The 27,916-nt window shown below is 49.6% G+C and overlaps 1 protein-coding gene and 1 non-coding gene across 2 annotated transcripts in view; one reads left to right on the forward strand and one right to left on the reverse strand.

The window, feature by feature from the left end:
* The first annotated feature begins 147 nt into the window (after positions 1 to 147).
* The window catches only part of CAMKK2 (calcium/calmodulin dependent protein kinase kinase 2), a 40,624-nt gene continuing 12,855 nt past the window's right edge, over positions 148 to 27,916 (forward strand). Inside the window, 10 exon segments of the mRNA XM_023746091.1 lie at positions 148 to 168; positions 4,095 to 4,171; positions 14,379 to 14,889; positions 18,346 to 18,393; positions 19,079 to 19,132; positions 20,111 to 20,162; positions 22,448 to 22,581; positions 23,428 to 23,464; positions 26,686 to 26,707; positions 26,850 to 26,938. Coding sequence (XP_023601859.1) covers positions 14,443 to 14,889; positions 18,346 to 18,393; positions 19,079 to 19,132; positions 20,111 to 20,162; positions 22,448 to 22,581; positions 23,428 to 23,464; positions 26,686 to 26,707; positions 26,850 to 26,938 — 883 coding nt within the window. The 5' untranslated portion in view covers positions 148 to 168; positions 4,095 to 4,171; positions 14,379 to 14,442.
* On the reverse strand, positions 21,945 to 22,051 carry LOC111823704. Its single transcript, XR_002826775.1, has one exon. It is a non-coding gene; the product is annotated as a U6 spliceosomal RNA (small nuclear RNA).

Below are 27,916 nucleotides of genomic sequence, written 5' to 3' on the forward strand. Positions count from 1 at the left end.
CAATCCGCGCGCAGCCCGGGGCGGCGTCGCGCAAAAACAGGGACCGGGGCGGCTCCTCCCGCCCCCGCCCCCCGCGCGCCTGCTGGAGCCGCGCAGAGCGGAGCAGAGCCCCGCGGAGCCGGGGGTGCAGAGCGCGGGAGGCGGCGGCGGCGGCGGCGCGGAGCCCAGGTGAGCTGCCGGGAGCCGGGTAGCGAGCGGGGGACGCAGCCACTGCAACCCCGGCCCCCTCGGCGCCCCCGGCGCCCTCGGCCTCGGGGCGGGGCGACCACTGCCGGGATTGCAGACAAAGCCCTGAGGTCGGCCCCAGGTCCCCTCCACTAAGGGGACCCCACGTGCGCTGTCTCACGCCCCGCCACGTGGGGGCGAGGTCCCCGGCGCCCCTTCCTCCGCATCCTCTGAGCGCCGGGGCCTCGGGGTGGCCTCTCGGCGGCGGGACAGCGCCCTGCCCGGGGTAGCAGGGGCGGTCCCGGAGTTTGGAACCGAGTCACCGGGGGCCGAGGCAGCCTAGGCCCACCGCCTCGCGCTTGACAGGTGGGGGTGGCTGGAGCGCGCAGGGAAGGAGAGGGCCCACGGAATTGGAGCACCCCACCCCCGCACCCCGCCGGTCCTGGGGGCGAACGCCGGCCCTGGGAGGTTGGACACCTGGCGGCACGACCCCAGGCTTGCAGTTGTGGGGCCGGGACCGCTGCCTCTCCTCTGTCGGCCCTCGGTCCCCGCCCCCTCCCCAGGTCTCTAGGCTGGAACCTCACAGCCTTGGTCCTTTTGACCTAAATTCACCCCGGGCCGCAGACGCTAGCTGTGCGTGCAGCGAGGTGCCTTCGCCGGCATCCTCTGCCTGACTGAGGACGCGGGGATGCCGGGCGCAGCCCCGCTCAACACTGGGTCTGGATGCCTGGGTTGCCTCCCGCTCCAGCCTTGACCTTTCCCTGGCTCCCCAGCTCCTGCACTGCCTAGTTTGGGAAGTAGGGCGTTTTCTCATCTTTGCCAGCCATCCTGGCTGCTCTCAGTTGGTGCTGAAGAGGATGCACCTCAGCTCTTCCTATGTCCCCCCATAAGGTTGGGGCAGGGGGGGTGGAGTTCGGGTGGGCGGAAACTCAGTGTGTCAGCAAGAGAGGGGCATGCTGGCCTCAGGGTGGGACATGCAGTGTGGAAGGGGGTTCCTCCTTAGAGGCAGCTTTTGCCTTCCTCAGCCTGGTAGTCCCCACAGTCCACGGGGTAGAAACTTCTTGTGCCCTAGAGCCGGGCGGTCAGTTCCTACTCCCCTCTCCTGGCTATGCTTGCCCTCCCGCGAAGAAGAGTACAGCTGTGTCCCCACAGGCATCCTTGTTCCCAGGGGAAGGCAGGGCCGTAGGAAGGGGAGGGCTTTGGGAGAGTTAGACCCCTTCTCCAAGCCACCCCACAAAAACATGCAATTTAAGAATAAACAGTGTATATGCTATGCAAATGCAGCCTCTTGCTGAGCCCGAACCCTCCATTTAGATTGCTCTCATAAACCCTTTCTATACAGAAAGCAGCCATTTGCAGAGAGCACAGGACACATTTTTAAATAAAAAACTGCTACCATTTGATGGGCTCCTAAGTACGGTGCTGTGTGTTATTTGCATGATCTCATTTCATGTCTAAAAATATCCTATGAGGCTTGAGATTTTTATCCCCATTGTAGAGATGAGAAGATGGAGGCTTGAAATCATCCTGCAGTGTTGCTAGGAGTTAGCCCCATTTATGGAGGGGCTCAGAGAGGTTAAGTAACTTGCCCAGGGTCACACAGTGAACCCAGATATGTCAGGTCCTCGAGCCGTTGTACTTGATCACCTGTTCTAGAGCAGGGACTCTTGCCAGGCCACCCTCAGCTTCTTGAGGAGTCTAGATTTGTTTACCAAACCAGCCTGTGAGGACACAGATCCAAGCAGGCCTGGTGGTGATGCTGATCAGCTTAGGCTTGTCTTTTTTCCCAGGTTGTTAATGGTCTGGTAGCCAAATATATTTACTTATAACTGCAGGTCTCATCGGGGTGGTCCCAACTTCCCGGCCAGTGTTTGGGAAAGTGTGGGGCAACTTTTGGTTTCAAAATGACGCTGAGCACGCCTGGTTTTGGGGAGCAGGAGCCAGGGATGCCAAATGCCCTCCAGGCAGGCCAGATCTTTGGCAGACATGAAGAATTGCCCTGTCTTAAATGCCAGGAGTACCCCTGTTGAGGAATTCCTGGAGGAATAAGTGTTGTGGGAATGAAGGGAGCAGAGGGCAGTGGCGGTTCTGGAGAAATCCCTTCTGCCTGGTGTCAGTCCAGGAGGCTCCCTGAAGGAGGTGTCATTTGTGCAGAGTCTTGAAGAATGGGCTAAAGAGTGGAGTTTGGATAGGAGGAGGAGGGGAGGGGGATAGGACAGCATGACCTAGCCCCTAGGAAAACTTTCTGCAGTCTCCTTCATGGGCTGGTGGGTGGGGGGCACCTCCCTCAGGAGGAAGGGATGGATGGGCCAGGTGGGGTGGGCCAAGCCTATTTTCTTGGCATTTGAACTCAAATTTTAACATGGACCACAGAGTTTCCTGTATTCCACCACGAACCCATTTTATGGAGGGGTTCAGGGAAGCTCAGTAATTTGTTTGGGGTCACCGGTGACCGTCTCCCTGGCATGCCTTCCTCTTGTGGCTATGGGTAGCATATGGTTCCCATTTCCTTTCCCGATCCTGGAGATTTGGGGCAAACACTATTTCAGATTTTCCTTTGGGTCAGAGGGCCTTGTATTGCTATTTCTTTGCAGATGTTTTGCTTTCCCAATAGCTCCTCTCTTTGGACCGGGTTAGAGAGGCCTGACTCCGCAGGCTGCTGGAGTCTTTGCCTGCGTTTCTGTGCCTTCTTTCCCGGACGTTGGGAAAATTTCCTTATGGAATGGGCTTTTCTTCTTTTGGGCTGTGCTAGTTACCCCACTGACCTGATAATAATATGGGGCCTTTTGTGTCTGGCTTCTTTCATGGAATATTTTCAAGGTTCCTACAAGCCGTAGAATATATCAGTGCTTTCTTTTTATGGCTGAGTAATACTCCTGTGGGTGGATGGACCACATTTTGTTTCTCCATCGGTTTTTTTCTACCAGGAGGGCTTCTTAAGGCCACTTTATTCCTCTGCCTCCGCAGCCCCCAATTAATAAACCTCTGGGCATACGACATTATTTTGTCATTCCATTTGCAGGGAGAGGGTGATAGAAGAAAGATTCTCTGAAATCAATTGGGGATCAGCTTCCTGGAACCAGGTTTTGGGGACTACCTTAATTTCATCCCCACCTGCTCTTCCTCAGGAATCCTAGCTCCCTTCTAAGTCCATCACCCCCCGGGGGCAGTGCACAAGTATTACATAAGTATGATTTTTAGGGAGTTCCTTTTTTTTAAAAAAATTCTTTTTATTGATTTCGGAGAGTTAGGGAGAGGAGGTGAGAGACAAACATCAAAGATGAGAGAGAATCATTGATTAGCTGCCTCCTGCACGCCCCCTACTGGGGATTGAGCCCACAACCCGGGCATGTACCCTGACTGGGAATTGAACCTCGACCTCCTGGTTCATAAGTCAGTGCTCAACCACTGAGCCATGTCAGCCGAGCTTCAGGGAGTCTCAATGTCATTTAGGTCCATTCTTTTCAGTCACCATGATATGTCTAGTGTAGGCCCCCAAGTCATTTCACCGGTGTATATTTTGGGACACTTTTTCCAGGTAAGTAAATATACAGAGTAAAGAGAGATCTGGGGCAAACGCTATTTCAGATTTTCCTTTGGTAGACCATGCCCTAACTCAGTGGCCAGGGGTGGCGTCACCTCAGTCTCTCTTGATGCCCATTCAAGCAGCTGAGCATCCTGAAAACTGAGCTGGAGAAGCCCAGAAAAGACCAGCCCCTCCACCCCTCCCACTTTTGGGGGCCTTGACTATGAGCCAAGCTGTATGCTGGGCACTTTCATGTAGAACAGGGGTGGGGAACCTTTTTTCTGTCAAGGGCCATTTGGATATTTATAACGTCATTTGCGGGTCATACAAAATTATCAACTTAAAACTTAGTCTGTTATATTTGGTCAGACATTTAATAAACTCACCTTTCATGCCTTGGCAGGGCCAGACCAAATGATTTGCGGGGCCGGACGTTCCCCACGCCTGATATAGAAGATCGACTGGACAGCTACCCTCAAGGTAGGCCGCGCTAGCTCCATTTTACAGATGAGAAAATCAAGACTCAGGTCCCTGGAGATCTGTATGGTTTCTTGACAGGCTCTGTTGACCTGGTCATACTGGCAGAGGTTGCCCATTTTCTCACGGAGTGGACGTGGCCTCCTCCAGGAGGTTATGCATAGAAATAATTTCCGAACGGTTTTGCTCTCTGAAAAAATAAGAGTTTGAACGAGTAGTTTTTTCCTTCGTCCCTGATTGGATCCCTTCCTCAACAAAATGAAAGAAACATAAGAAGGCATATTTAAAAGGAGGTGAGTGGGTGAGTCTTTGAAGGGAGGACCCACCCCTGCTCTGGCATTCCCTGCTGGGTGATGTTAATGACCAAAATGAGGAAGGAATGATTTTCGCCGCTGATGTTTTCAGTTTGTGTTTGTAATGTTGCCGATGAATTTTTTTTTTGATTCAATGATGAAACGTTTTAAGCACAGAGAAAAGCCAAAGTTTTGTTGACTGGCTTGCGTTTTTGGAAGGCTGGAAGGAGGCCCAGTAGTTGATGGAAAGAGGGCAGAACAGGGTACTGGCGCTGAAGCTCTGGTGAGCTTCCACGGAACCAACCAGCACTTCTGGGGGCTGGTGACAAGCTCTGCCCTGGGAGCTGAGGAAGGTGGGGGCTTGGTCTCTGTCCCCAAGGAGCTCCCAGGTGAGTGGTCTGAACGGCTGGGGAGTGCTTTGGAAGAGATAAAGGAGTCTAGCATTTTCCATTTTGAAAAGGAAAGAAAATCCCAAGAGTCTGTGGTGCCCCCACCCCACCCCATCCTGAAAGCTGTTGGGAAACTATTTTTATGTTGTCTGTTTTTATCCTGTTGGCTTCTGTAAATAGTGGTGAGATGGCAGTGGGAGAGAGAAACATGCTAATTGCAAATTTAAGGGGAGAGAAGGACTGTCCCCTGAGGAAATGAGAGGTAGGGGCGCTGGGAGGCCAAAGTCTTTGTGGCTGGGACACAGGTAGGAAGCAAGCGGGCAGGAAGGGGCATTGTGGGTGGTGCCTGAGATAAGCCTCTGCTGCTGGAGTTTAAATGGGGAACCAGTGGTTTGAGTGGGGGGCAGGGTGCTGGGGGAAGGACACCTCCCTTATGCTTTCTTAAAGGTACTTGGGGGTTTTACCTTCAGTACCTCTGGCGAGAATTTTCACTTAGATTCATCCCAGACAGTTCTCCCACCCTTTAGGTCCAGGTGTGGAGGACAGGGTTCTGGACCCCAGAGCCTCACCCAGCCCCTCTTTGTCCCTGGCTGGGGTTGCTTTGTGCTGGAGGCTGGGGAAGGAGAGAGGAGAAGCTAGATTGAACATCGCCCCCAAAAGCAGGGAAGAGGGAGGGAGGAGGGCCATGGGTGGGCAGGGTGCCGATGCCTGTGGATTTCTGTGGCTTCTGAGTTGGCCCCCTCTGTCTCTGATTTGCTAAGCTGCAGCATGTTAGAGTCAAAGTCTTTTTCTTCTCATTACAAATTGGCCAGTGAAAGATTGGGAGGGATTCAATGAGAGAAGAGGAAGGAAGGGAGGGAGGGAGGGAGGGAGATGGTTCCTACCTCCCTTTTCCAAATCCCCCCACCCCACATTCATACTTCCTCACTCTTCAAGGCCACCAGTACACCCCTGTCTTTAAATACCTAGCTGCTTGATTGGGGTCCCTCTCCGTGGTGCTTCATCATTGACTGAACAGTAGCTGCCTAGCAACTCTTAAGACAGCTGACCTTCTTGCTCCATCAGCATCCAGGGCTGCAGGGAACTAGGGCTTCAGGGGTCAGGACACCTGGTTCTTGTTCTGGCCCAGCCCGGAACCTGCTCAGCTGCCTCGGAGAGGTCATTTCACCTTGCTGGGTCGCAGCAACCCCATCTGCAGCCCTGGCGTGCTGATCCTGAAAGCCGAGAGAGCGTGCAGATTGTTATGACACAAACGAGCAAGGATGTGAAATGATATCGTAATTACATTAATTTTGTGAGAAAGTGATGCCTGTGGACAACAGAGGGGAAGATGAAGAGTTAAGTTAGTATGGTGGGATTAGAGATAAAACATTTTTGTTGTAATATAAAATAAAACCAATTGAGGGGCTTGAACTTGATAGCCACTGAAGTGCTTTCTTGGCAACAGCTTCCATTTGGGGAGCGTATACTGTGTGCAGGGGCCTGTGTCCTGGGTGAGGTGGGTATTGTCCCCAAGGTCACATGACTAAGAAGAGGGGTTGTGCTGAGCCTGGTCACAAAGTTCTACCTCTCTAGGAGCCTTTGATTTCTCCCAAAGCACCGTGTGATTGTGGGCAAGTCACTCAGACTCTCTGTGCCATCACCAGTGAAATAGGCATGATACAGTACCTAACTCATAAAGTTGTTGTGATGATTAAATGAGATGATACATGCAGAGTGCTTAGAATAGCACCTGGCACTTGGCAAGCACTCAGGAAGGCTAGCCATGACTCTTACTGCATCCACAACTGTCATAGCAGCTGCTACAGTGGTGCAGGTCTTGTGTTGGAAAGTGCTGGTTAGTTTCTTCTCTTCACTCTGTCCTGTTCATCAGTCCTTCCCCATCCTTGATTTTATTTTATTTTTTTAAGATTAAAGAGAGAGACAGAGGAAGAGAGAGAGAGACTTTGGAACTACTGGTTGAGGTGAAGGCTATCTTGTAGCTGCCTGGCAATTTGGCCTGGTTGGGAGCCTTAAGGTGTAGAGAACTGATTGATCATCTGGCAGGGAGCTTAGTAAAGAAGTTTTGTTTAAAAGAAAGAAAGAGAGAGAGAGAGAAAGAGGGAAGGGAGGGAGAGAAAAGAGGGAAGGGAAAGAAAGGTGTTTAATCCTCATCCAAGGATATGTTTTCTTATTGATTTTAGAGTGAGAGGAAGGGAGAGAGGGAGAGAAACATGTATGTGAGAGAGAAACATCGATTGGTTGCCTCCCCTACGGGGGATTGAACCTGCAACCGTTTGGTATATGGGATAATGCAGCAACCAACTGAGCCACCTGGCCAGGGTGTGAAGAAGCTTTTCTGTCAATCCTTCCTGTGTCATCTGTCAGTCAGGATACTTGGTTGTAAGTGACAGAAAACGGATCCCAAACTAACCTATGCAAAAATGGGAGTTTATTGAGTCATATAGTTAAAAACTCCTGTGGTATGTGGGCTTCAGGCATGGCTGGATCCAGGTACCCAAACAATTATCTCCTATCTCAGTTCTTCTCTATCTGTTGCCTTTCTTCCCTCTCAGTCAACTTCATTCTAAGGCCAGGTTCTCCTCAACCCCTGAAACTCTAGAAGTATATCCTCATTGCGCTAAGTTCCACAGAAAGAGACATTATTTTTTTTTATTAATATTTCTACAAAACCTTAAAATTAGACTTGGTAGACTGACTTGGATCACACACCTACTCTTGCATCAATCACTTGACCAGAGCAGTTGATGCCCAGTTGACCAGGCTTGAGTCATACGGGAACCACTGAAGCTGATGGTGCAGATAGCTCCAGGGAGTGACCTTTCACACGAAAGGATGGGTTTCCAGACAGAAACCAGGCCACGGTTATCAGACTAAAGGCGCATAGGCCAGCTAAAGAAAGCTTCTGACTCTCTGAGTGGCCTTGGGATGCATGAAACAAACAATGACCTCTAGCCAATATTTATTGAGTGCCAATAATAATCTAGGAAGTTTTAGAACATGGAGTTCATCAATAAACAAGAGAGGCAAAGCCACAGATCTCCTAAGTGACATCAGATCAGTGTCTCCATGCCCAGACCCTGTGCATTGCTTTCCGAGCACCGTGAGACGCGGTGCCTAGGCCCTCTCCCCTCACACAGGCCGTGGTCTCAGGAAGGCAGAAGACGGGGCTCCCGCGATGAGAGATTTTGGCCCAGCCTGGTCGCAGTATGTGGACATTGCCAGACTGCACCAGTAATTTTCAGTCCCTTCCTGGAGAACTCAGATCAGTTTTAGCTCTGCCTAGTACCTCTGTGTGACTTTGGGCAAGTCATTATACTTTCTGGGCCTTCATTTTCTCTTGGGTGAGATGAAATGGTGGGAGCAGGTGACCACCGATCCCTGGTCTGGGAGGCAACTAATCAATATCTCTTTCACATGGATGTTTCTCTCTCTCTGTCCCTCTCCCTCACCCTCTCCCTCTCCCTTCCTCTATCTCGAAAATCAATTTTTTTAAAAAGAAAGTATGTCTGTTTTGTTTGTCCAACACATAGTAGGTTCTCAATAATTACTTAATGAGAGAACCTATGGGTGAGTGACTTTTCTTTAGGACCTCCCTGGGCCTCAGTTTCCCCACATGAGAGAGGATATGGCTAGCCATGCCTGCTACCCCAGGAAGGGTGTCATCCCTGGCTTTGGGGACCCTGCACTGTGTGTGTGTGTGTGTGTGTGTCTCCCCGGCAAGACCTTGGCACCCTCACTGGCTGCTTGCTGTGTTGTGGCTCCCGTGGAGGCCTCTGCATTCAGTGAACAGGTGCAGGTTGGAAACGGCCTCCAGGAAATGGGACTGTGCTTCCTGGCAGAGGAAGGAGCGCTTCCCTCCATCCTGGCCCTGAGCCTGGGTTCATCGGCTCCAGGGAGAGTCCGGTTGCTCAATTGTGCTGCCCTGTGAGAGGGCAGGGGAGCTCGGGCTGGCAGCCAAGGGCGGTGGGGAAGGCCTTCGGGGCTGGGGGAGGGATCCGGGGTTGGGGCAGGAGGCTCAGGGGAGAGGCCTCTTGGCATTTTGTCCAACCTTAGCATCTATGCAGAGAGGGCCTCTTACAATGGGGCCCTGAAATCGAATGCTCGGCAGGCAGTCCCTCCCTCTCCCCCACAGGGGCCCCGGGAGGGTTACATGACCCTGGCAGAGCCATTAGCCTTGTGTGGTGCAGGATAAGTGCTCATCTGGATGTTAGCTATTGCTGTTGTTATGCAAACCATTGTCTTTGTGTACTTTTCCCTCTTTGGGTGTGTGTTGACAGGTTCCATCAAATCCTCACAGGGCCTGTGACCTTTAGGGTTTGTGACCTCCACTCTTGCAGGGGTCTGTGGCAGAAGTTCCTATTATTGTCAGGCTGAACGCCCAAGGCCTTGCCTGCCAGGCCTCACTGCAGACCAGTGGCCTCCAGGTGGCCTTGAGATCTGAGACCCAGACACACCTGCCCCTGCAGCACACAGGCGCCCAGCTCAGTCCCGGCCAGCGTATATCTCTTCTCCTCCCTCCTCCAGACCTCAATGGCCAAGGCCAAGGCTAGGCCAGGTGCCAGCTTGTCAGGGAGACTGATTAAAGCAGCTTTTCCGGGGGGTGGGGTGGGTGGGGGGTGGGGAGGGGGAGGTTTGGTGTCCTTGGCCTGGAGTGGAAATCAATAAGCAATTGTTTTTCTCTTGGCAAGAAAAGCAAATCTCCATTAACGTTCTCAGGTGCTGCCAGGCTCGCTTTCTTTTCAGGAACTCTGCCGCCCTGGCAGAGGTGGCTCTGGGTGGGAGGACGGGCCACACGGCCAGGGCTCCGGGAGCCACACAAGAGCAGGTTGGCCCTAGCTGGTTTGGCTCAGTGGATAGAGCATCGGTCTGCAGACTGAAGGGTCCGGGTTCAATTCCAGCCAAGGGCACATGCCCGAGTTGTGCACTGGATCCCCAGTGGGGGGCACGCAAGAGGCAGCTGATCAATGATTCTCTCATCATTGATGTTTCTCTCTCTCTCCCTCTCCCTTCTTCTCTGAAATCAATCAATAAAAATATATTTAAAAAACAAACAAACAGGCTGGTCTCTTGGACATCAGTACCTCCTGGGAACATTCTGGAACACAGCCTGGCAGGTAGTAAGCATTGAATAGGCATGTGTGGAAATAATAGCTTTTTGATCACTTGACCATGTACCAGGCAGGATATTGAGTGAGGGTTCATTTCATAGTCCTCATGACTATTGGGTGAGTGCCCATTTTATAGACAAGAACACTGAGGCCGAGAGAGGCTAGGTCACTTGTCCGTGGCGAGCTCAAGCAGTTGAACTTCAGGGGCCCTGCTTTTCCCCTCCTGGGAGACAAGGACCATAAAAGGGATATGTAATGTAATAGCAGTGGGGTCACAGAGAACGTTGAACTTAGGTTTTATTCTTTTAAAAAAATATATATTTTATTGATTTTTTATAGAGAGGAAGGGAGAGGGATAGAGAGTTAGAAACATCCATGAGAGAGAAACATCCATCAGCTGCCTCCTGCACACCCGCTACTGGGGGTGTGCCCGCAACCAAGGTACATGCCCTTGACCGGAATCGAACCTGGGACTCTTCAGTCCACAGGCCGACGCTCTAGCCCAGGGGTGGGCAAACTTTTTGACTCGAGGGCCACAATGGGTTCTTAAACTGGACCGGAGGGCCGGAACAAAAGCATGGATGGAGTGTTTGTGTGAACTAATATAAATTCAAAGTAAACATCATTACATAAAAGGGTACGGTCTTTTTTTTTTTTTTAGTTTTATTCATTTCAAACAGGCCGTAGTTTGCCCACGGCTGCTCTAGCCACTGAGCCAAACTGGTCAGGGCGGGTTTTATTCTTTAACTGATAGGGAAGCCAAGACAGGACCACAGTTAAGACTTCTTTCTCAGATATTCTGACGCACTCTCCCCCTCTCTCACCCCACAGATAGCCTTGTCATCCTAAGTCCTACCATGGCTACAGTTACCTTCTTTCCAATTTTTACTTTTAAACTAAAGGTACATACAGTGAAAAGTAAGCCCCTCCCACCTAGTTTCCGCACTTCTGCAAACCAAGGGAGGCCACTGTTAACCATTTTCTCGTATCCCTTTCCAGAAGAATGCTATGCACGTGCAATCATGAACGCATGTATGGCCTTTCCCCCTACGCCAGCAGCAGCATACTAATGCGTTCGTTTCCCCCCTGTAATAAATGGTGTGTCTTGGAGCTAATTCACATTGGGATGTGTAGAGTCACCTCTTTTAAAAGAAAAGCATGGTTTTCCCCTGGGGTATGTGCACCTCATTTTCATTTTTTTTACTCAGTCCCCTGTGCATGGCCCTTTCAAACCACATTACCAAAACCTTCTCATTTTTTTGTGGTGTGTATGAGATTGCCTGTAGATAAATACTCGGGTGCGGAATTGCTAAGTCAAAGGTCTGCATTTGGGATTTTGCTAAGTATTGGTGAATTTCTCTTTGTAAGGATGGTGCCAATTCATACTCCCTGTGGCCTCACCAAAATAGTGTTGTTGTTATTATATTTTTTGTCCTTGTCTACCCCATAGTTGGAAAAGTGGTTTTCATTGCAGTTTTACTATTACTTCCTTTTTAAATTTTCACTGAGGATATTTTTTTCCATTGGTTTTTAGACAGTAGAAGGTAGGGGGAGGGACAGAGAGAGAAACATAGATTTGAGAGAGAGACATGGATTGGTTGCCTCCCAACCGGGGCCGGGGATCAAGCCTACAACCGAGGTACATGCCCTTGACTGGAATTGAACCTGTGACCCTTCAGTCTGCAGACTGACGCTCTAACCACTGAGAAAAACTGGCGAGGGTTTATTTTCTTGATTTTGGTAAAATATACATAACAGGAAATTTACAATTTTAATAATTTTTTATGTGTATAATTTAGTGGTTTTAGTTACATTCACAATGTTGTGCAACCATCATCACTACTTCTAGAATTTTTTTATCACCTCAAACAGAAATTCTGTACCCCACAAGCAATGATTCCCTGTTCCCTGCTCCACCAGCCTCTGCTAACCTCTACTCTACTTTCTGTCTCTATGAATTTGCCTACTCTTGGTATCTCATGTAAGTGAAATCATACGGTGTTTGTCTTTTAATATCTAGCTTGTTTCACTTAGCACATGTCAGAACTTCATTCCTTCTTTATGGCTGAATAATATTGCATTGTATGGTTAGACCACATTCTGTTTATCCATCATCAGTTGATGGGCCCTTGGGTTGTTTCCACCTTTTGGCTATTGTGAATAGTGCTGCTGTGAACACGAGTGTCTGTGTATCTGTTTGAATCCCTGCTTTCCATTCTTTTGGGTATATACTTAGGGGAAGACTTGCTGGGTCACGCGGTCATTCTATGTTGAACGTTTTGAGGCCCCACCAAACCATTTTATGGGAGTTTGACTTTGTAATTCTCCTAACAGCGCCACGCATCTTGTCACATGATTGGCTTTTTGTTGTTCTTTTACTGTGAACTCTGTATTCATAAATTGTGCCCGTGTCCAGGCTGGGACACACGGTTATTTCCTCATGGCTGTTCCGTTGGTCTTTCCTCACTGCATGAGAGCAGGGAGCCCATCTGCCTACATCGCTATCTAAATGGGCTGACATAGAAGCTGTTCCTGAAATACCTCTTTTAGAACGGTCCCAGGAGGGCCAGTGACATTTCTCTGCCCCTCTTCCACTTCCTCCAGGGAGCCCTGGCTTTCTGCTCCCATCTGTACCTTCCTCTTTATCCCCTCACTGCCACCCAGTGTCATCAGGAGATAATTTATTCATAACATCTCTCCACTCAGCACCTTTGTAATGTGGTGATCAGCACGGAGCTGGCACCGTCCACATCTGGGGAGGTGCTCCCCGAGTCCCAGCAGCACCTGTGACAATTGTCCAGCAGAATTGGTTGAGCACGTGAACCAAAGTTTAACAATCTTCCGTCCCAGAGACGGAAGGAATTGACAGTCTTCAGGGAGTGCATCGGTCTTTTTTTTTTTTAATTAACCATTTAAAAATATACCAGGCAGTGGCATTTAGTACATTCACAATCTCTCCAGTTCCAGAACATTTTCCTCACCCCAAAAGGAAACCCTGTCCCGGTTAGCAGTCACGCCCATTCTGCCCCACACCTCCCCAGTCCTAGGCAGCCACTAACCTCCTCTCTGTCTCTGAGGATTTGCCTATTCTAGGCCTTTTGTATAAATAGAATCATACAGATGTGACCTTTGGGTCTGGCTTCCTTCGCTTAGCGTGATGATTTTGAAGTGCATCTAGATGGTAGCACATGCCAGGGCTTCGTTTCTTTTTAGGCCCGAATCGTATTGCATTGTGTGGCTGGGTCCTGTTGTGCTTTGTCCGTTCACCTGTGGATGGACGTGGAGGTTCTATACCTCGGAACAGAGTTGCTCGGTCATGTGGTACTTCTCTGTTTAATTTTTTGAGGATCCACCAAGCTATTTTGATATCCATGTTCTTGACCTCCTGTTTGCCTCACATCTGGCAGGCACCAGCCGGGGCCTGAACTAGGAAAACAGCGCCTGGCTCCTTGGGTAACACGAACTGCCCTGGCTCCCACTGTCCGGGCACCCATCCTTTGTCCGATGTGACCCCTGACCCCCACTTGTTGGTTGAGGATCGTTGGCCAGGAGACCCAACTGCTGTGTACGTGGGCTTTGCATTAGGAGACCTTGGACATAATCCCTTTCCTTCTCTCAGGCCTCAGCTTCTTCGCCTTTTACAGTATGGGCCTGTGACCGCCAACCAGCAGCCTCGTGTGCTTGTGAGATTATGCTGATGTGCAGATGTTTTGTAAACTGTGAAGTGCTGTTTGAATCATCCCCATGGTGAAGTGATGCAGCCTGGAGGTGTTCCATTTGGCCTACCCAGCGTTCAAAAATATTTGAAAGAATTGCTAATTAAAAAAAAAAAAATTGTGAGATCTCATCTAACATTCTGGGTTTAGGGCTTTTTTTGAAGAAAAAAAAGGGGGGGAAACCGGGCAGTACTAGGCCCAGATTCCTGCTTCGCAATAGCTGGCTTGAGCTGGAAATAGCTGCCCCCCTCTGCAGGGGACCTGCGTGCTCTATTTTGGGGTTTTCTCATACTTGGTTCCTTCTGAAATTGAGTTTGGAATTCTTTTTCTTTTTTTTTTAATTATCACCCGAGGATATGTTTTTATTGCTTTTTAGAAAGAGAGGAACATTGATCAGTTGTCTCCTGTATATGCCCAGACTGGGGATTGTACCCTCAACCTAGGTATGTGCCCTGACCCAGAATCAAACTCACAACCTTTTGGTGTATGGGTTGGCACCCAACTAACTGAGCCTCCCGGCCAGGGTGAGTTTGGAATTCTTGTTTTATGTGTGAGGAGGGGCTTTTAAAACAAGGAAATGTGGAGCGTTCATTTCTGTGTAGACTCAGAGATCAGGTTTTGCAAGGTTTTTTTAGGATGTCAACCCAGGCCCCAGCCTGGGCCAGCAGCAGGGTGGGCGCTGACCCTCCCTCTCTCTGCAGGTGGCACCGCTGCTCATGGGACTGCCCCGGAGTGTCCTTGTCAGATGAGGTCCGCGCATGCACCATGTCATCATGTGTCTCTAGTCAGCCCAGCAGTGACCCGGCCGCCCCCCAGGATGAGCTGGGGGGCGGGAGCAGCAGCAGCAGCAGCGAAGGCCAGAAGCCTTGCGAGGCCCTGCGGGGCCTCTCGTCCCTGAGCATCTGCCTGGGCATGGAGTCCTTCATCGTGGTCACCGAGTGCGAGCCGGACTGCGCTGTGGGCCACGGCCTGGCTCAGGACCCGCTCCTGGAGGCTGATGGCCCAGAAGGCCCCCTGGACCCTGGGTCCCAGGCCCGACCCCACCTCTCCAGTCGCAAGCTGTCCCTGCAGGAGCGGTCCCAGCTGGATGCGAATGGCCGCTGCATCCACCCGGCCCAACCCTCCTCACCCGTGGGCTCCCCGCAGTCCTCGCCACGGCTGCCCCGGCGGCCCACCGTGGAGTCCCGCCACGTCTCCATCACTGGTTTGCAGGTGCGTGAGCGACAGCTGGGCCCGGGCTCTCCATGTTAGATCGGCTCCCCCAGAACATTCCCAGTGCAACCAGCTGACTGGGGAGGTGACCCCAGAAAACCCAGGTGGGGAGGGAAGCGAGAGGGAAGGAAGTCAGCTAAGGATGCAGTTATGGAGCTGGTTGCCAGGGGGGAACATGGGAGGCAGGTAGAACTAAGTCTGAGTTATCCCACCTGCCCTGAGTGTGAGCAGAGCATCTGGAGGCCAGAGAGCGCCTCTCGCAAAGAGATGCATGGGCTGGTGGTTGGAAATCGTGTGGGGGGCTCTGAACTGGGGGTGGCAGGTCCCTGAGAGGCCTCATGGCCTTACAGCCTGGCCCCCCCTGGTTGGGTGGTTTGCTGGCGCCAGGCACTGCGCTCAACACTGTGTGTGCATTTCTCATCCGATCCTTGCTGTGACCTGCTGGGAGGTAGATCAGAACTCAGATCCCTACCAGGTTCACGGGGCCTGCGTGATCTGACCCATCTCTTCTCCTGCCCCATCTCCTGCCTTTCTGCTGGGGACTCACAGACCTCCATCCACACTCACTTCCTTATATTCTTCAGGTAGCCAAGCTCCTTCCCTTCCTTAGGCCCATAGCTTTGCCGTCTCCTCTGCTTGGAACTTCTCCCGTCTTTGCAAGGTCACCTCCATCTGACATCCAAGTCTCTACTCAAATGTCACCTCTGAAAGGCCCCAGACTACCCTCTCTAAGCAGCCTGTCCTTTTGCCCTGTTGACTCATCACTGTTATGTTATGTCTTGTGTTTGTTTAGTTGCTTATGGCCTGTCTCCCCGCAGCTAGAATGTAAGCTCCGTAGGGACGGTCTTGTTCCCCATTGTGTCCCCAGCGCTCACCTCACACAGTGCCTGGCACGTAGTAGGACCTTGAAAATGTTTGTTGAAGGAAGGAATGAATAAATTTAATTGGGAGAAGCCTGGAAATCAGGAATGGCTTTAATAAAGGGGCTGATATTTAACTACATTTTGAGGGCCATCACCCCAATCAAGATCACAGGCTTTGCCAGCACACCCAGCGATGCATCCCTCCCCCCACTTCACTTTCCCACATAACTGCTGACCTGGTGTGTTGTTGTTTTTTTAAAATATATTTTTATTAATTTCAGAGAGGAAGGGAGAGAGAGAGAGAGTGATAGAAACATCAATGATGAGAGAGAGTCATTGATTGGCTGCCTCCTATATGCCCCCTACCGCAACCAGGGCATGTGCCCTTGACTGGAATCGAACCAAGGACCCTTCAGTCCACAGGCCGACGCTCTATCTACTGAGCCAAACTGGCTAGGGCCTACTGACCTGGTTTTTATCATCATAGATTAATTTGCAAGTTCTAGGATTTTATGCAAGTGGAATTGAGTGGAATTGTTTAAGCACGTAGTCTCTTTTAGCTTAGCTTCTTTCACAGTATAATGATGCTGAGGTTTGTCCACGCTGTTGTTCCTTCCTTGTTATTGCTAAACAGAACTCCACTGTTCAGATATGCCCCAGCTTGTTGGATGTTTGGGTTGTTTCCAGCTTTCGGCTTTTCCAAATAAAGCTGTCGTTAACATTTGTACACAAGCCTTTGCCTGGATATGTGTTATAATTTCTCATGGGTAAATGCCTAGGAGTAGAATGGCTGGATCATATGGTAAATGTATGTTAAGATATTGCCAAACTGTTTTCTTTTTTTAATATATATTTTATTGATTTCAGAGAGGAAGGGAAAGGGGGGGGGAGAAAGAGAGAGAGAGAGAGAGAGAGAGAGAGAGAGAGAAACATCAATGATGAGAGATAATCATTGATCGGCTGCCTCCTGCACGCCCCTACTAGGGATCGAGCCCACAACCTCGGCATGTGCCCTGACTGGGAATTGAACCGGGGACCTCTTGGTTCATAGGTTGTCGCTCAACCACTGAGCAACACCAGCCAGGCCCCCAAAACTGTTTTCTAAAGAGGCTGCACCGCCCTAGCTGGTTTGGCTTAGTGTATAGAGTGTCAGGCCTCAGACTGAAGGGTCCCAGGTTCGATTCTAGTACCTCAGTTGCAGGCTCAATTCCCGGGGCACGTGCAGGAGACAATCAATTAATGTGTCTCTCTCACATTGATCTATCTCTCTCTCTCTCCCCTCCACTCCCCACCTCTCTTCCATTCTCTCTCAAAATCAATTGAAGAATATGCTTGGTGTGGATTAAAAAAATAAAGAGGCTGCACCATTTTAAATTCCCACCGGCAGTGTATGAAGGTTCTATATGCCCTAAATTCTTTGGTCAATCTTCTTGATTTTAACTAATCTATTGGGTGTGGTTTAAATTATTTCTCCCTTGATTAATGCTTCTTAGTCATTTGTGTCTTCTTTGGAGAAATTTTTTCCAAATCTTTTGCCTATTTTTATTTTTTAAAAATATGTATTTTATTGATTTCAGAGAGGAAGGGAGAGGGAGAGAGATATAGAAACATCAATGATGAGAGAGAATCACTGATCGGCTACCTCTTGCACGCCCCCTATTGGGGATCGAGCCTGCAACCCAGCATGTGCTCTTGACTGGAATCGAACTCAGGACCATGCTCTATCCATTGAGCAAAACTGGCTAGGGCTCTTTCACCTATTTAAAAAAACATATTGGGTTGTCTTCTTATTAATGAGTTGTGAGAGTTCTTTATATATTCCGGATACCAGTCCTTTGTCTGATATATGTGTTGCAAATAGTTTCTTTTAGTGTGTGGCTTGCTGTTCATTTTCTTTAACAGTATCTGGAAGAGCAAAAGGTTTAATTTTGATGAAGTCCAGTTAATGATTTGTTTCCTTTTATGTTCTGTACTTTTTATATATTATCTAAGAAACCTTGTCCCAAGGGCACGTCTTGTATCATTTTACATTTCTATAGGACAACGTGGTCATGGATTACTTGTTTAATTTAAGCAAGTAATTTAAATTAATTTAAAGTGAACTTTTTATAAGTGGGTACAATCTTTTAAAGATGGCTATTAAGAGAGTCCAAACTGTTTATTACATATTTGCAATGTACAAGAGCTGCTGTTGGAAGTCAGGACGCTGGCCACCCTGAGGAGGGGCCGGTGGCTGGGGATGCTTCTGGGGGGCTGGGAATGCCCTCTTTCTTTCTTTTCTTTTCTTTAAAATTTTAAAAAATATGTTTTTATTGATTTTAGAGAGAGAGAAAGGGAGAGGGAGAGAGAGATAGAAACACCCATGAGAGAGAAACATCGATTGGCTGCCTCCTGCCCTACTGGGGATGGAGTCCACAACCCGGGCATATGCCCTGACCTGGAATCGAACCAGCGACCTCTTGGTGCTTGGGTCGATGTTCAGTTCACTGAGCAACACCAGCTGGGCAATGGCCCTCTTTCTTGATGTTCGTGACAGGTTTATCTAGTTGCAAACTTACAGTTCATGTTCTGTGTGTTTCTGTTTACTTTCCAGGATTGTGTTCAGCTGAACCAGTACACACTGAAGGATGAAATTGGAAAGGTAAGTATCCTAGGAGCCAGTTTGTCTCAGATACTGGGCGGGGCGGGGGGAGGGGCAGCCATCAGAGCTGGGAGTGCGAGAGGAGTCCTTGGAGGCAAGGGTGCGGGCCAGGTTTTGGGATCAGGGTCTTATTTGTTTTTATATCATAATACTAATGTGTTTCTGCAAAAGCACAGAAAGTATCCAGAGAAATCCCCTATCACTACGGTGATAGTTATAGCATCCCCATATTAGTGTTGCTTTATTCTCCCCTAAGGTACTCACATCTGTTTTTGCTTTGGTTTCAGCCAATGGGCAGTATCGTTACAGGGGTCAAAAACTCACCCGCCACTAGAAGGGGTCAATGGGGGAAAGAAGGAGGACATCTGTAATACTTTCAACAATAAAGATCGATTTTTAAAAAGCTCACATGCCAATAGAGAACTAATATAAATGAGCAGAGCATCCTAGGTATGGCAGCCGGGAGTGGTGAGGTCTGTGGCAAACTAACATATGGCAATGATTATTGGCTTCATATGGTCAGATCGTCGGAGGCTGGGAATCTAGATTCTTATATCCAGTCTTTCTGTTTTGGCAACTAATTCAAACTTTCTAAAAACTATAGATCCAACAAAATGCAATTGCAGGGAAGATTTGGCAGATCATAATTTTTTATTGTGTGTCATGGTCATCTCCCTTTATCCAGGGCTCCTATGGCGTGGTCAAGTTGGCCTACAATGAAAATGACAACACCTACTATGTGAGTATTCACATCCCTCTCCACCCCCATCCTTGTCCAAAGACAAAGACCTCCTTTTCTTATTTATTTATTCATTTTTTGTTAATCTTCACAAGAGGATATTTTTCCATTGACTTTTTAGAGAGAGGAGAGAGAGAAACATCAATGTGAGAGAGACACATCGATTGGTTGCCTCCCACACGCGCCCTGACCAGGGCTGGAGATGGAACCTGCAATGGAGATACATGACCTTGACCGGAATTGAACCTGGGAGCCTTCAGTCTGTGGTCCAACGCTCTATCCACTGAGCCAAACAGGCTAAGACAAGACCTCCTTTTCAGCACGCAGCTTCCTGGAAGGTTTTCTCAGCTGTTGTGTCATTTTATTGTTAGGTCATGTCCATTTTGTGCATTAGGAAGAAAGTGGTATTTCTGTTTTACAGATGGGGACATAGGGAGGTGAAGGGATGGCTTAGGAAGAATGAATGAATGAATGAATGAATGAATGAATGAAAGAAATCAGCAGACGTCTCATATCCTTACTCCGGGCTGCCATTTCTACATCCTCCATAGCCCTAAGAACCAGGAGGTAGTGAGCCAAACAGCCCTTGTAGCTGAGGCTTTGGAGTCAGTCCAATGTAGGTTCAAATCCTGCCTCTCTCGTGTGCCAACTGCGTGACCTTGAGCAAGTGGCATAACTGCTAACCCTCACTTTTCCCACGTGTCAAACAGCCAGTCCTGCCGCATCACCCCAGCTCACTCACGTCTCGTTCAGTGGCGGCGAAGCCCACGGCTTGTGCCCTTTTAGCTGGGGAAGCTGACCTGGAGGGACCCTGGGAGGCCAACCTCCACAGAACCTGCTGCTGCTTGACCCCCTCGGGTCACACCATTGTCCCCAAACAGCCAGGGAGCCAAGAGCTGGGGCAAGCCTACGCGAGGAGGGAACTCTCCCCGCCGCTCTCTGCGCTTTAATCAGGACGCGGGGTCTTTTCTCCCACAGGCGATGAAGGTGCTATCCAAAAAGAAGCTGATCCGACAGGCCGGCTTTCCACGTGAGTTTGGGGGGCCCTTTCTCTTAGGTGCAGGGGTTGGGGCAACACAGAGAAGGTCCCACTGAATGGTGTCCCCTACAAGAGGGTGCACTGGGCGGACACCCCAAAGACAGCGCTGGGCCTCCTCCTGAGGTTTTGAAATTCATTTTCATTAATAAAAAGTATTTAACATAATGTAGGTTACAAAGTCAAAAAATCCATTAGAGGAAAAGTTTGTCATTTCCTCAAAAAGTTAAACATGGAGTTCCCATCTGAGCCAGCAGTTCCACTTCTAGGAATGAAAACACACGTTCCCACCAAAGCTTGTACGTGAATGTCCGTAGAAGCACTATTTGTAATAGCCGGAAAGTGGAAACAACCCAGATGTCTGTCAACAGATGAATGGGTAAACGAAAGGTGGTCTAGCCAATGAAATACTACTCAGCCATCAAAAGAAATGAGGCACGATTCATACGGTCACACAGATGACCTTGAAAACATGACGCCGAGTGAAAGAAGCCAGACACAAAAAGGTCACGTGGTGTGTGATTCTACTTCTGTGAAATGTCCAGAATAGGCAAATCCATAGAGAAAACAGATTGCTGGTTTCCTGGGGTTGAGTGTAAGGGAATTTGGGGAAGACTGCTAATAGGTATGGGGTTGTGGGGGGGCATGAAAATGTTCTGGATTAGCTGTTGGTGATGGTTGCACAACCTCACGAATGTACTAAAAACCATTGATTGACAGGTTTCGAAATGGTGAATTAAAAAACTTTAAGTACCATGAAGTATTGGAACTAGATCTACCAGAAAAGTACAGGAGGGCGTATAGTGGAGAACAGCGGTTCTTGCTGTACGCCTCCGCCTCCCTCAGGCAGCCCACTTCTCGCTCTTTGAGGAGCTGGTAATGGCGGCCTGTGGTCAGATGATAGACCCGCATGTGGGTGTATCAGGCTGCTCCCCGCCAGCATTGCTGGGCAGAATGTCAGCGTGGGCCACAGAGAGAACACAGATAAGAGAAAACATAAACCTCATCCTATCACAGGTCCCTGCTTTATCCTGCTCCTCTGAACTCCAAGTCAGATAATATCTTATGCCATTACTTCTTGATTTATCCTTTTTTGTTGTTGTTAATCCTCACCTGGGGATATAGTTTCTATTGTTTTTTTTTTAGAGAGAGTAGAAGGGAGGGAGTGGGGGGGGGGCGGAGAGAGAGAGAGAGAGAGAGATTGGTTGGTTGCCTCCTGCGCACACCCTGACTGGCCCAAGGATAGAACCTTCAATCCAGGTACATGCCCTTGACTGGGAATTGAACCCAAGACCCTTTGGTGCTCAGGCCGAAGCTCTAACCACTGAACCACCGGCCAGGACCGATGTATCCGTTTTTGCCATCTACCTCTGACTTCCTCTGAAGTCCTTTTCTAACCTCCCTTTCCCAACCAGCCAATGTACTGTTTAGCTCCTCTCTTGTTACCTACATTAGTCACTTCCCACCTGTTCCAACAGGTGTAGCCAGTGCTTCCTGACTCCTTGCTTTTTAAGAGGAGTTTGTCAGGGCCCTCCCTCCCTTTCCCTTCGAACTCCCCTTCACGCCCCACTTCTGACACCTGTACCTCGCTTTCACTTTTCCAAACACGGTCCAGGTCTAGTTCTGTGACTCACGCTTCGATGCTGGCTTCCATAGGGTGTGCAACATTATGCGTTTTAACCATTGCCTCTTTCCAGCATTGTGGCCTTTTGACTGTCAGTCACCACAGGGCCAGGCACTGAACTATGGCATCATCTTTTTTTATTTTTTTTCCTAAAGAATATGGAACGCTTCACGAATTTGCATGCCATCCTTGCACAGGGGCCATGCTAATCTTCTCTGTATCGTTCCAATTTTAGTATATGTGCTGCCAAAGCGAGCACGTGGCATCATCTTTTTTTTTTTTTTGTCTCATCGGCTCTTACATCTTTTCCTATTTCTGACTTCATTTGCTATCTCTGGTGTTTTAAGAGTTAAGGAGATGAGGGGTAATGTTTTTGAGTCCCAGAGAGAGGAGCAGGGATTGACTCACCCTCATACGTTGAGATTGCCAAGCCAGACCCCAGCCTTCTTCTCTCCATCCCTCCGTGGACTCCTGACTCTCTCTGGAGCCGGGGATGGGAAGGAGGGGATTCACAGAAGGCTGAACAACAGGACCGTGGTTCTAGCCTTGCTGATTTTCAGCAGCAGAAGAAACAGATGAGGAGGAGGCCGTGTGAAGCCCCTGGTGGCATCAGTCACTCCAGTCCCGTCCCTGAGATGGTTTGTGTCTTCTCCAGGTCGCCCCCCGCCCCGAGGCACCCGGCCAGCCCCAGGGGGCTGCATCCAGCCCAGGGGCCCCATTGAGCAGGTGTACCAGGAAATTGCCATCCTCAAGAAGCTGGACCACCCCAACGTGGTGAAGCTGGTGGAGGTGAGGTGGGGGCGGGGGGAGACAGACACCTGGGAGGTCTGGCTCTGTTATTACCCAAATGCCACATCGCTATTCTCCAGGGAGAGCCACGGCACCTCTGACAGCTTATTGCAGTAGTAATTAGAAGAGAGGCATAATTTTACTTTAAAAAAATACCTTTATTGATTTCAGAGAGGAAGGGAGAGGGAAATAGAGATAGAAACATCAATGATGAGAATCATTGATTGGCTGCCTCCTGTGCACCCCCTCCTGGGGATCAAGCCCACAACCCGGGCATGTGCCCTGACCAGGAATCCAACCGTGATCTCCTGGCTCATAGGTTGACACTCAACCACTGAGCCACATGGGCCGGGCATAGTTTTACATTTTTGCAAATTTTTGTTGTAGTTAATGTCTGGCTTAAGAGAAGATGACTGGATTCTGGTATCTGCTACTTTCAACCTGTCGTGATATCATGTGTCCTGCGGTTTCTGAAAAGGGGGAAATAGTGATCGGATGGAAGCAGAGGCCGTGAGAGAAGGAGAGAGAGAAAGTGCTGTGGCCTGTCCAGGCCGGGAGGCGTCATGTCCTGCTGGGGCTGGGGAGAAGGGGGACAGGATTTGAATTTTCACCTTGAGGACCCATGTAGTTGTCTCCTAGGAGACAGGTGGGGTTCTTATTCAACCTGAGACATTTCTCAGGGAGGAATTTGCCCCCTCCCTTTTGAAACCTTTCTGGGTGTTTTGGACCCTTGAGAGTTTGGACCCTTGTGGTCGTGTTGGATGCTGCTTCCTCCCCATTCATATCTTTCTCTCTCTTCCTCTCCCTGCTCCTGTCTCCGCCTGTTCCATGTGGCTGTGCCAACAGGTCCTGGATGACCCCAATGAGGACCATCTGTACATGGGTAAGACTTGAGCCCTTGCCTTCTGCCACCCTTGCTCAGGCAGCTGTGACTGCCAAAGCCGTGGCATACTCTTGAGGCGGCCCCTGCCCCTGCCATCTCCCTCCAAGACAGCTTCTCCTTTCCCATTTCAGCTGGGCCCCACAGCGCGCCCCACAGAAAGCCGCGCCCCTGATTTGAAGCAAGAGGTGGCAGGGAGTTCTTGCTGGGGCTTTCTTTATCTGCATGTCCTATTCGTTCACTTGCAAGTGTTTATTGAGCAACTACTACCTGCTGGGTACTATTCTAGGCACCGAGGATGCCGTGATGAGGAGGAAAGATGAGGCCCTACTCTTAGGAAGCTGACATTCTAGTTGGGGATGACAGTCAACACCTAAATAAGTCAGATAATCAACTTCACACAGATGCTCTGAAGAAGGTTAAATAGGGTGATAGAGAGATGGAGGGCCCACTTCAGATAGGAGCTAACCAGTAAGCACCTGATTGTCAAGGGTACGGCCCTGTTACATCTGGGGCAGCAGGCACAAAGGCTGGTGGGAGCTTTGTGTGTTTGGACAAAAACATGGCCGGGGCAGAGTAAGCCAGAGAGAATAGGTGGGGGTGAGGGTGAAGGGTATGGGAGACCATGGTGGGGCATTTGGAGCCTTGGGGGGAGGGGCACAGAGGGCCTGGGCCCTGCACGTGGAAATGGAAGGTCTTGGGCGTGTCTTCAGAAGCCTCATTTTAAAAAAAATGGTGAGGACCTTGGGCAGCTCTCATTGTAAAGGCTGATGAAGGAAAGAAGGGCCGGACTAGTTCAAAACTGAACAGCAGGCTGTTGGGCCCCTGAGTAGGTGATTGACAGGTCACATGTCCAGATAATGTTTGGCTTGGGTAGGCATTCATGAGAGTGGTGCCCATAGGGTTTTTCACTTAAAAAAAATTTTTTTTTATTGATTTCAGAGGGGAAGGTAGAGGGAGAGAGAGAAACATCAATGATGAGAGAGAATCATTGACCGGCTACCTCCTGCACGCCCCCCATTGGGGATCGAGCCTGCAACCTGGGCATCGAGCTCACAGCTGGGCGTGTGCCCTGACCCGGAATGGAACCCTGAGCTCCTGGTTCCTGGGTTGATGCTCAACCATTGAGCCACACCAGCTGGGTGTTTTTCACTTGTTAAGGTGGTGGTGTGACAAGGAGCCAGGCTGACCTTTGGTATTTGATTCCAGTGGTTTTGGAAATTGTTCCAGGATAACCTGTGAGGCCCGTAGGGAGGTATCAACAAGGGTCCTGCAGCTGCAGGCCAGACCCCAAAGGGTGGAGGACATGACCAGCATTTCTAGAGGTTAGAAACGTCCCACCCACCGCTCAGCCGCAAGCGTGGTTCAACTGTGAGCGACTGAAAATAGACCTGTTTCAGCAGGCCAGCTTCCCCCACGCCAGCTGATTTATGGTGCTTGGGTGGGAGGGAGGGAGGCGCAGAAATTCATGAGGCAGTTCTTGAGAGTTGAGACTTATATAACCGAGGCAGGCAAGGCCAGAGCTGGGGGACCCACGCTCCTGTCTGTGGCTTTACCGTCAGTGCTGCTGCCTAGGCTTTTAGCCACAGTCTGAAGCCAGGGCGGAGCTGCCCTACCTCTGTTTTGCTCGATGCTGGTTGATGAACTTAAAAGATAGGAAGGGGCCCTGGGGGAGGCAGGTTCCTTCTCTGGTTCGAACTTTTAAGCCTTGCTTTTGTCTGAGGCTTTGGCCCTTTCTCCTCGGCCACCTCAGCCCTTGGAGAGCTTTGAAAAACTTTTTGGTTTCTTCCATACATTGACTCCGATGTGGGTAGGATGATTCTAGAACAACAGACAATTCCATCTCTACTTGATTTTGAAACTCGCTATGCTATGTTTTCACTTCCTAAAGTATAGCTTCGTATTCCCAGTTCTGTTTGTCCAAGCAGAACAAAATTAAGATAATTATACCACGTCACTCAGTAATTCCACTCCAGGGTATATACTCAAAAGAACTGAAAGTAGTTATCCATATAAATACTTGGACACGAATGTTCACAGCAGCATTATTCACACCAGCCAGAGAGTAGAAGCAACCCAAATGCCCATCAACTGATGAATGGATAAGCACAATGTGATCTGTCCATACAATGGAATAGTATGCAGCCATGAAAAGTAACTGGGTATTGATAAATGCTACAACATGGATGAAAACATTGTGCTGAGTGACAAAGCCAGACGCAAAAAGTCACTGTTGTGGGATTCCCTATGTTGGAAATGTCCAGAATAGGCAAATCCATAGAGACAATGCAGATTAGCAGTTGCCAGGGGCAGTTTCCATATACCCTGGGCTGGGAAGAAACTGACACAGTGTGAAGCCTGTGCATGTCCTGTGTGAATGTGAGTTCAGAAGGGCTCTGTTAGGTAGCTCGAAGTCTTGGTTTGACTCGAGAGTCAGGAGGGGTCCAAGGGCCATCTGCACCGAGTGCTGAGTTGGAGCAATATTACCAACTATTCTTGGTCTGTAACCTGACACAGCCCAGCAGCTTGGAGAACTGGGGAGGGGCTGTTGAAACCTGTTCATGCTAGTTTCTTTCTTGAATCGAAATGTTCCTAGGGTATTTAAGACCCCTGGGGCTATTCTTTGGGCTTAAGTAAATCGACATTGGGATTGCGTCCCTTTAGACCAGTGGTTCTCAACCTTCCTAATGCCGTGACCCTTTAATACAGTTCCTCATGTTGTGGTGACCCCCAATTTCATTGTTACAAATTGAATATAATTAAAGCATAGTGATTAATCACAAAAACAATATGTAATTATATATGTGTTTTCTGATGGTCTTAGGCGACCCCTGTGAAAGGGTCGTTCGACCCCCAAAGGGGTCACGACCCACAGGTTGAGAACCGCTGCTTTAGACTGACACAGTTTAGCATCAGTCATATCCCTGGGACCCCGCCTGTCTCCTGTCTCCCTGCTTTGTTTTCTCTGGGTATCTGATGGGTAGACGTACAACCAGGTTGGGGTCCTAGGACATCAGAAATCTCTGACCCTTAGCCTCCTGATGGGAACTTAGAAAAGGAGGACATAGAGCGGCTTGGTTTAGTGGGCTGTTTCTTGCTCCAATCCCACTGTTAGTTTCCGTGCTTCTCGGTGTTTTTAGGGGTGGTTGGGAGGAGAGGATGATGGCGAGGAAGATGGATTTCCAGTTTCCAATGTAACCATTTCCCCCTTCTCTTCCCTGCAGTGTTTGAACTGGTCAACCAAGGGTGAGTGTCCCCAGCCCTGGCCGGGCTGCTGCCCAAAGCTTCTTGGGCTTGTGAAGCGGAGCGAGGTGATGCTGGGCTCTGCACTGAGAGAAAGCAAAGGCTGGTGTCAGTTCTGCTGCTCATGCGTGTGTCGACCTTTCAGGCCTGTGATGGAAGTGCCCACCCTCAAACCGCTCTCTGAAGACCAGGCCCGTTTCTACTTCCAGGATCTGATCAAAGGCATTGAGTACTGTAAGTGGGGCCTGTGAGAGGAGCCTCTCCCGGGGGGGGCAGGAAATGGGGAGTTTCTAATTTTCCTCCTAGAGCTCAAGGAGGTGGGCGGGAAACAGAATTGTCTGAGATGCAGAGCCAGGGGAAGCTGCAGAGAACCCTCCAGTGGCCATGCCGCTGGCAGCAGAAACTCTATTCCTGCCACCCAGGAAAATTAGGAGCAAGGGCAAGAGTGTCCTGGTAGAAGCTCTACTTCTATTGTCCCTTATGCTCAACAACCCTGAGAAGGGGATCCTGTTTATCTCCTGGGACCTTTGTTTTCTCATCTGTAAAATGGGAATAAAGTGTCTCTCATCAGGGCTGCCATCAGCCAGTGCACAGCAGTAGTTCTGATTGGCCCGTGTTTTCTGATTCTGGTTGTTAAACATTTTGACTCTTACCCATGCCTGTCACGTTAGGATTGTGTAAGCGGGAAGTAGTTAACACAGGGCTAGGCCCCAGACTGGACATTCAACATAGGAAGCTGCTCCTCCCATCCCCATGTCATCGTCGTCATCATCATCATCCTCATCCTCCTCCTGCTCACCCCCACCCCCACCACAGAAATGCAGTTGGGTCTTCCAGACTATAGGATTGGCCTCCCCTGTGGGCTAATGTCCAGGCAGGAGCAGTTAGCCAAGTCCCCAATCTTGCTTCATGGTTCACACTTCAAATCGACCTGCTCTCGTCATTGCTGGTTTGGTGAGCAGGTTGAGTGTAGATTTGTGACAGTCGAGTTAATGAAAATATATTCATTCAACTGTCACAAATCTTGAGTCTTGAAGCCGGGAGCCAAGCTCCACAAAAACTCTCCATGCTCTGTCACTGGGCGACTTAGTTCCTAATTGCTATTGGAGGTTGGTGTTTTCCTCTTCCTTTTTGAGGATGGGGAACGGTCATTGGGAGCCCCTCTGTTCGCTTTATCTTTCAGTGCTGTGAGAGGGGGAGGATAGGAGGGGG

The sequence above is a fragment of the Myotis lucifugus genome, unplaced genomic scaffold (assembly GCF_000147115.1).
Source record: "Myotis lucifugus unplaced genomic scaffold, Myoluc2.0 scaffold_626, whole genome shotgun sequence".
Taxonomy (NCBI): domain Eukaryota; kingdom Metazoa; phylum Chordata; class Mammalia; order Chiroptera; family Vespertilionidae; genus Myotis; species Myotis lucifugus.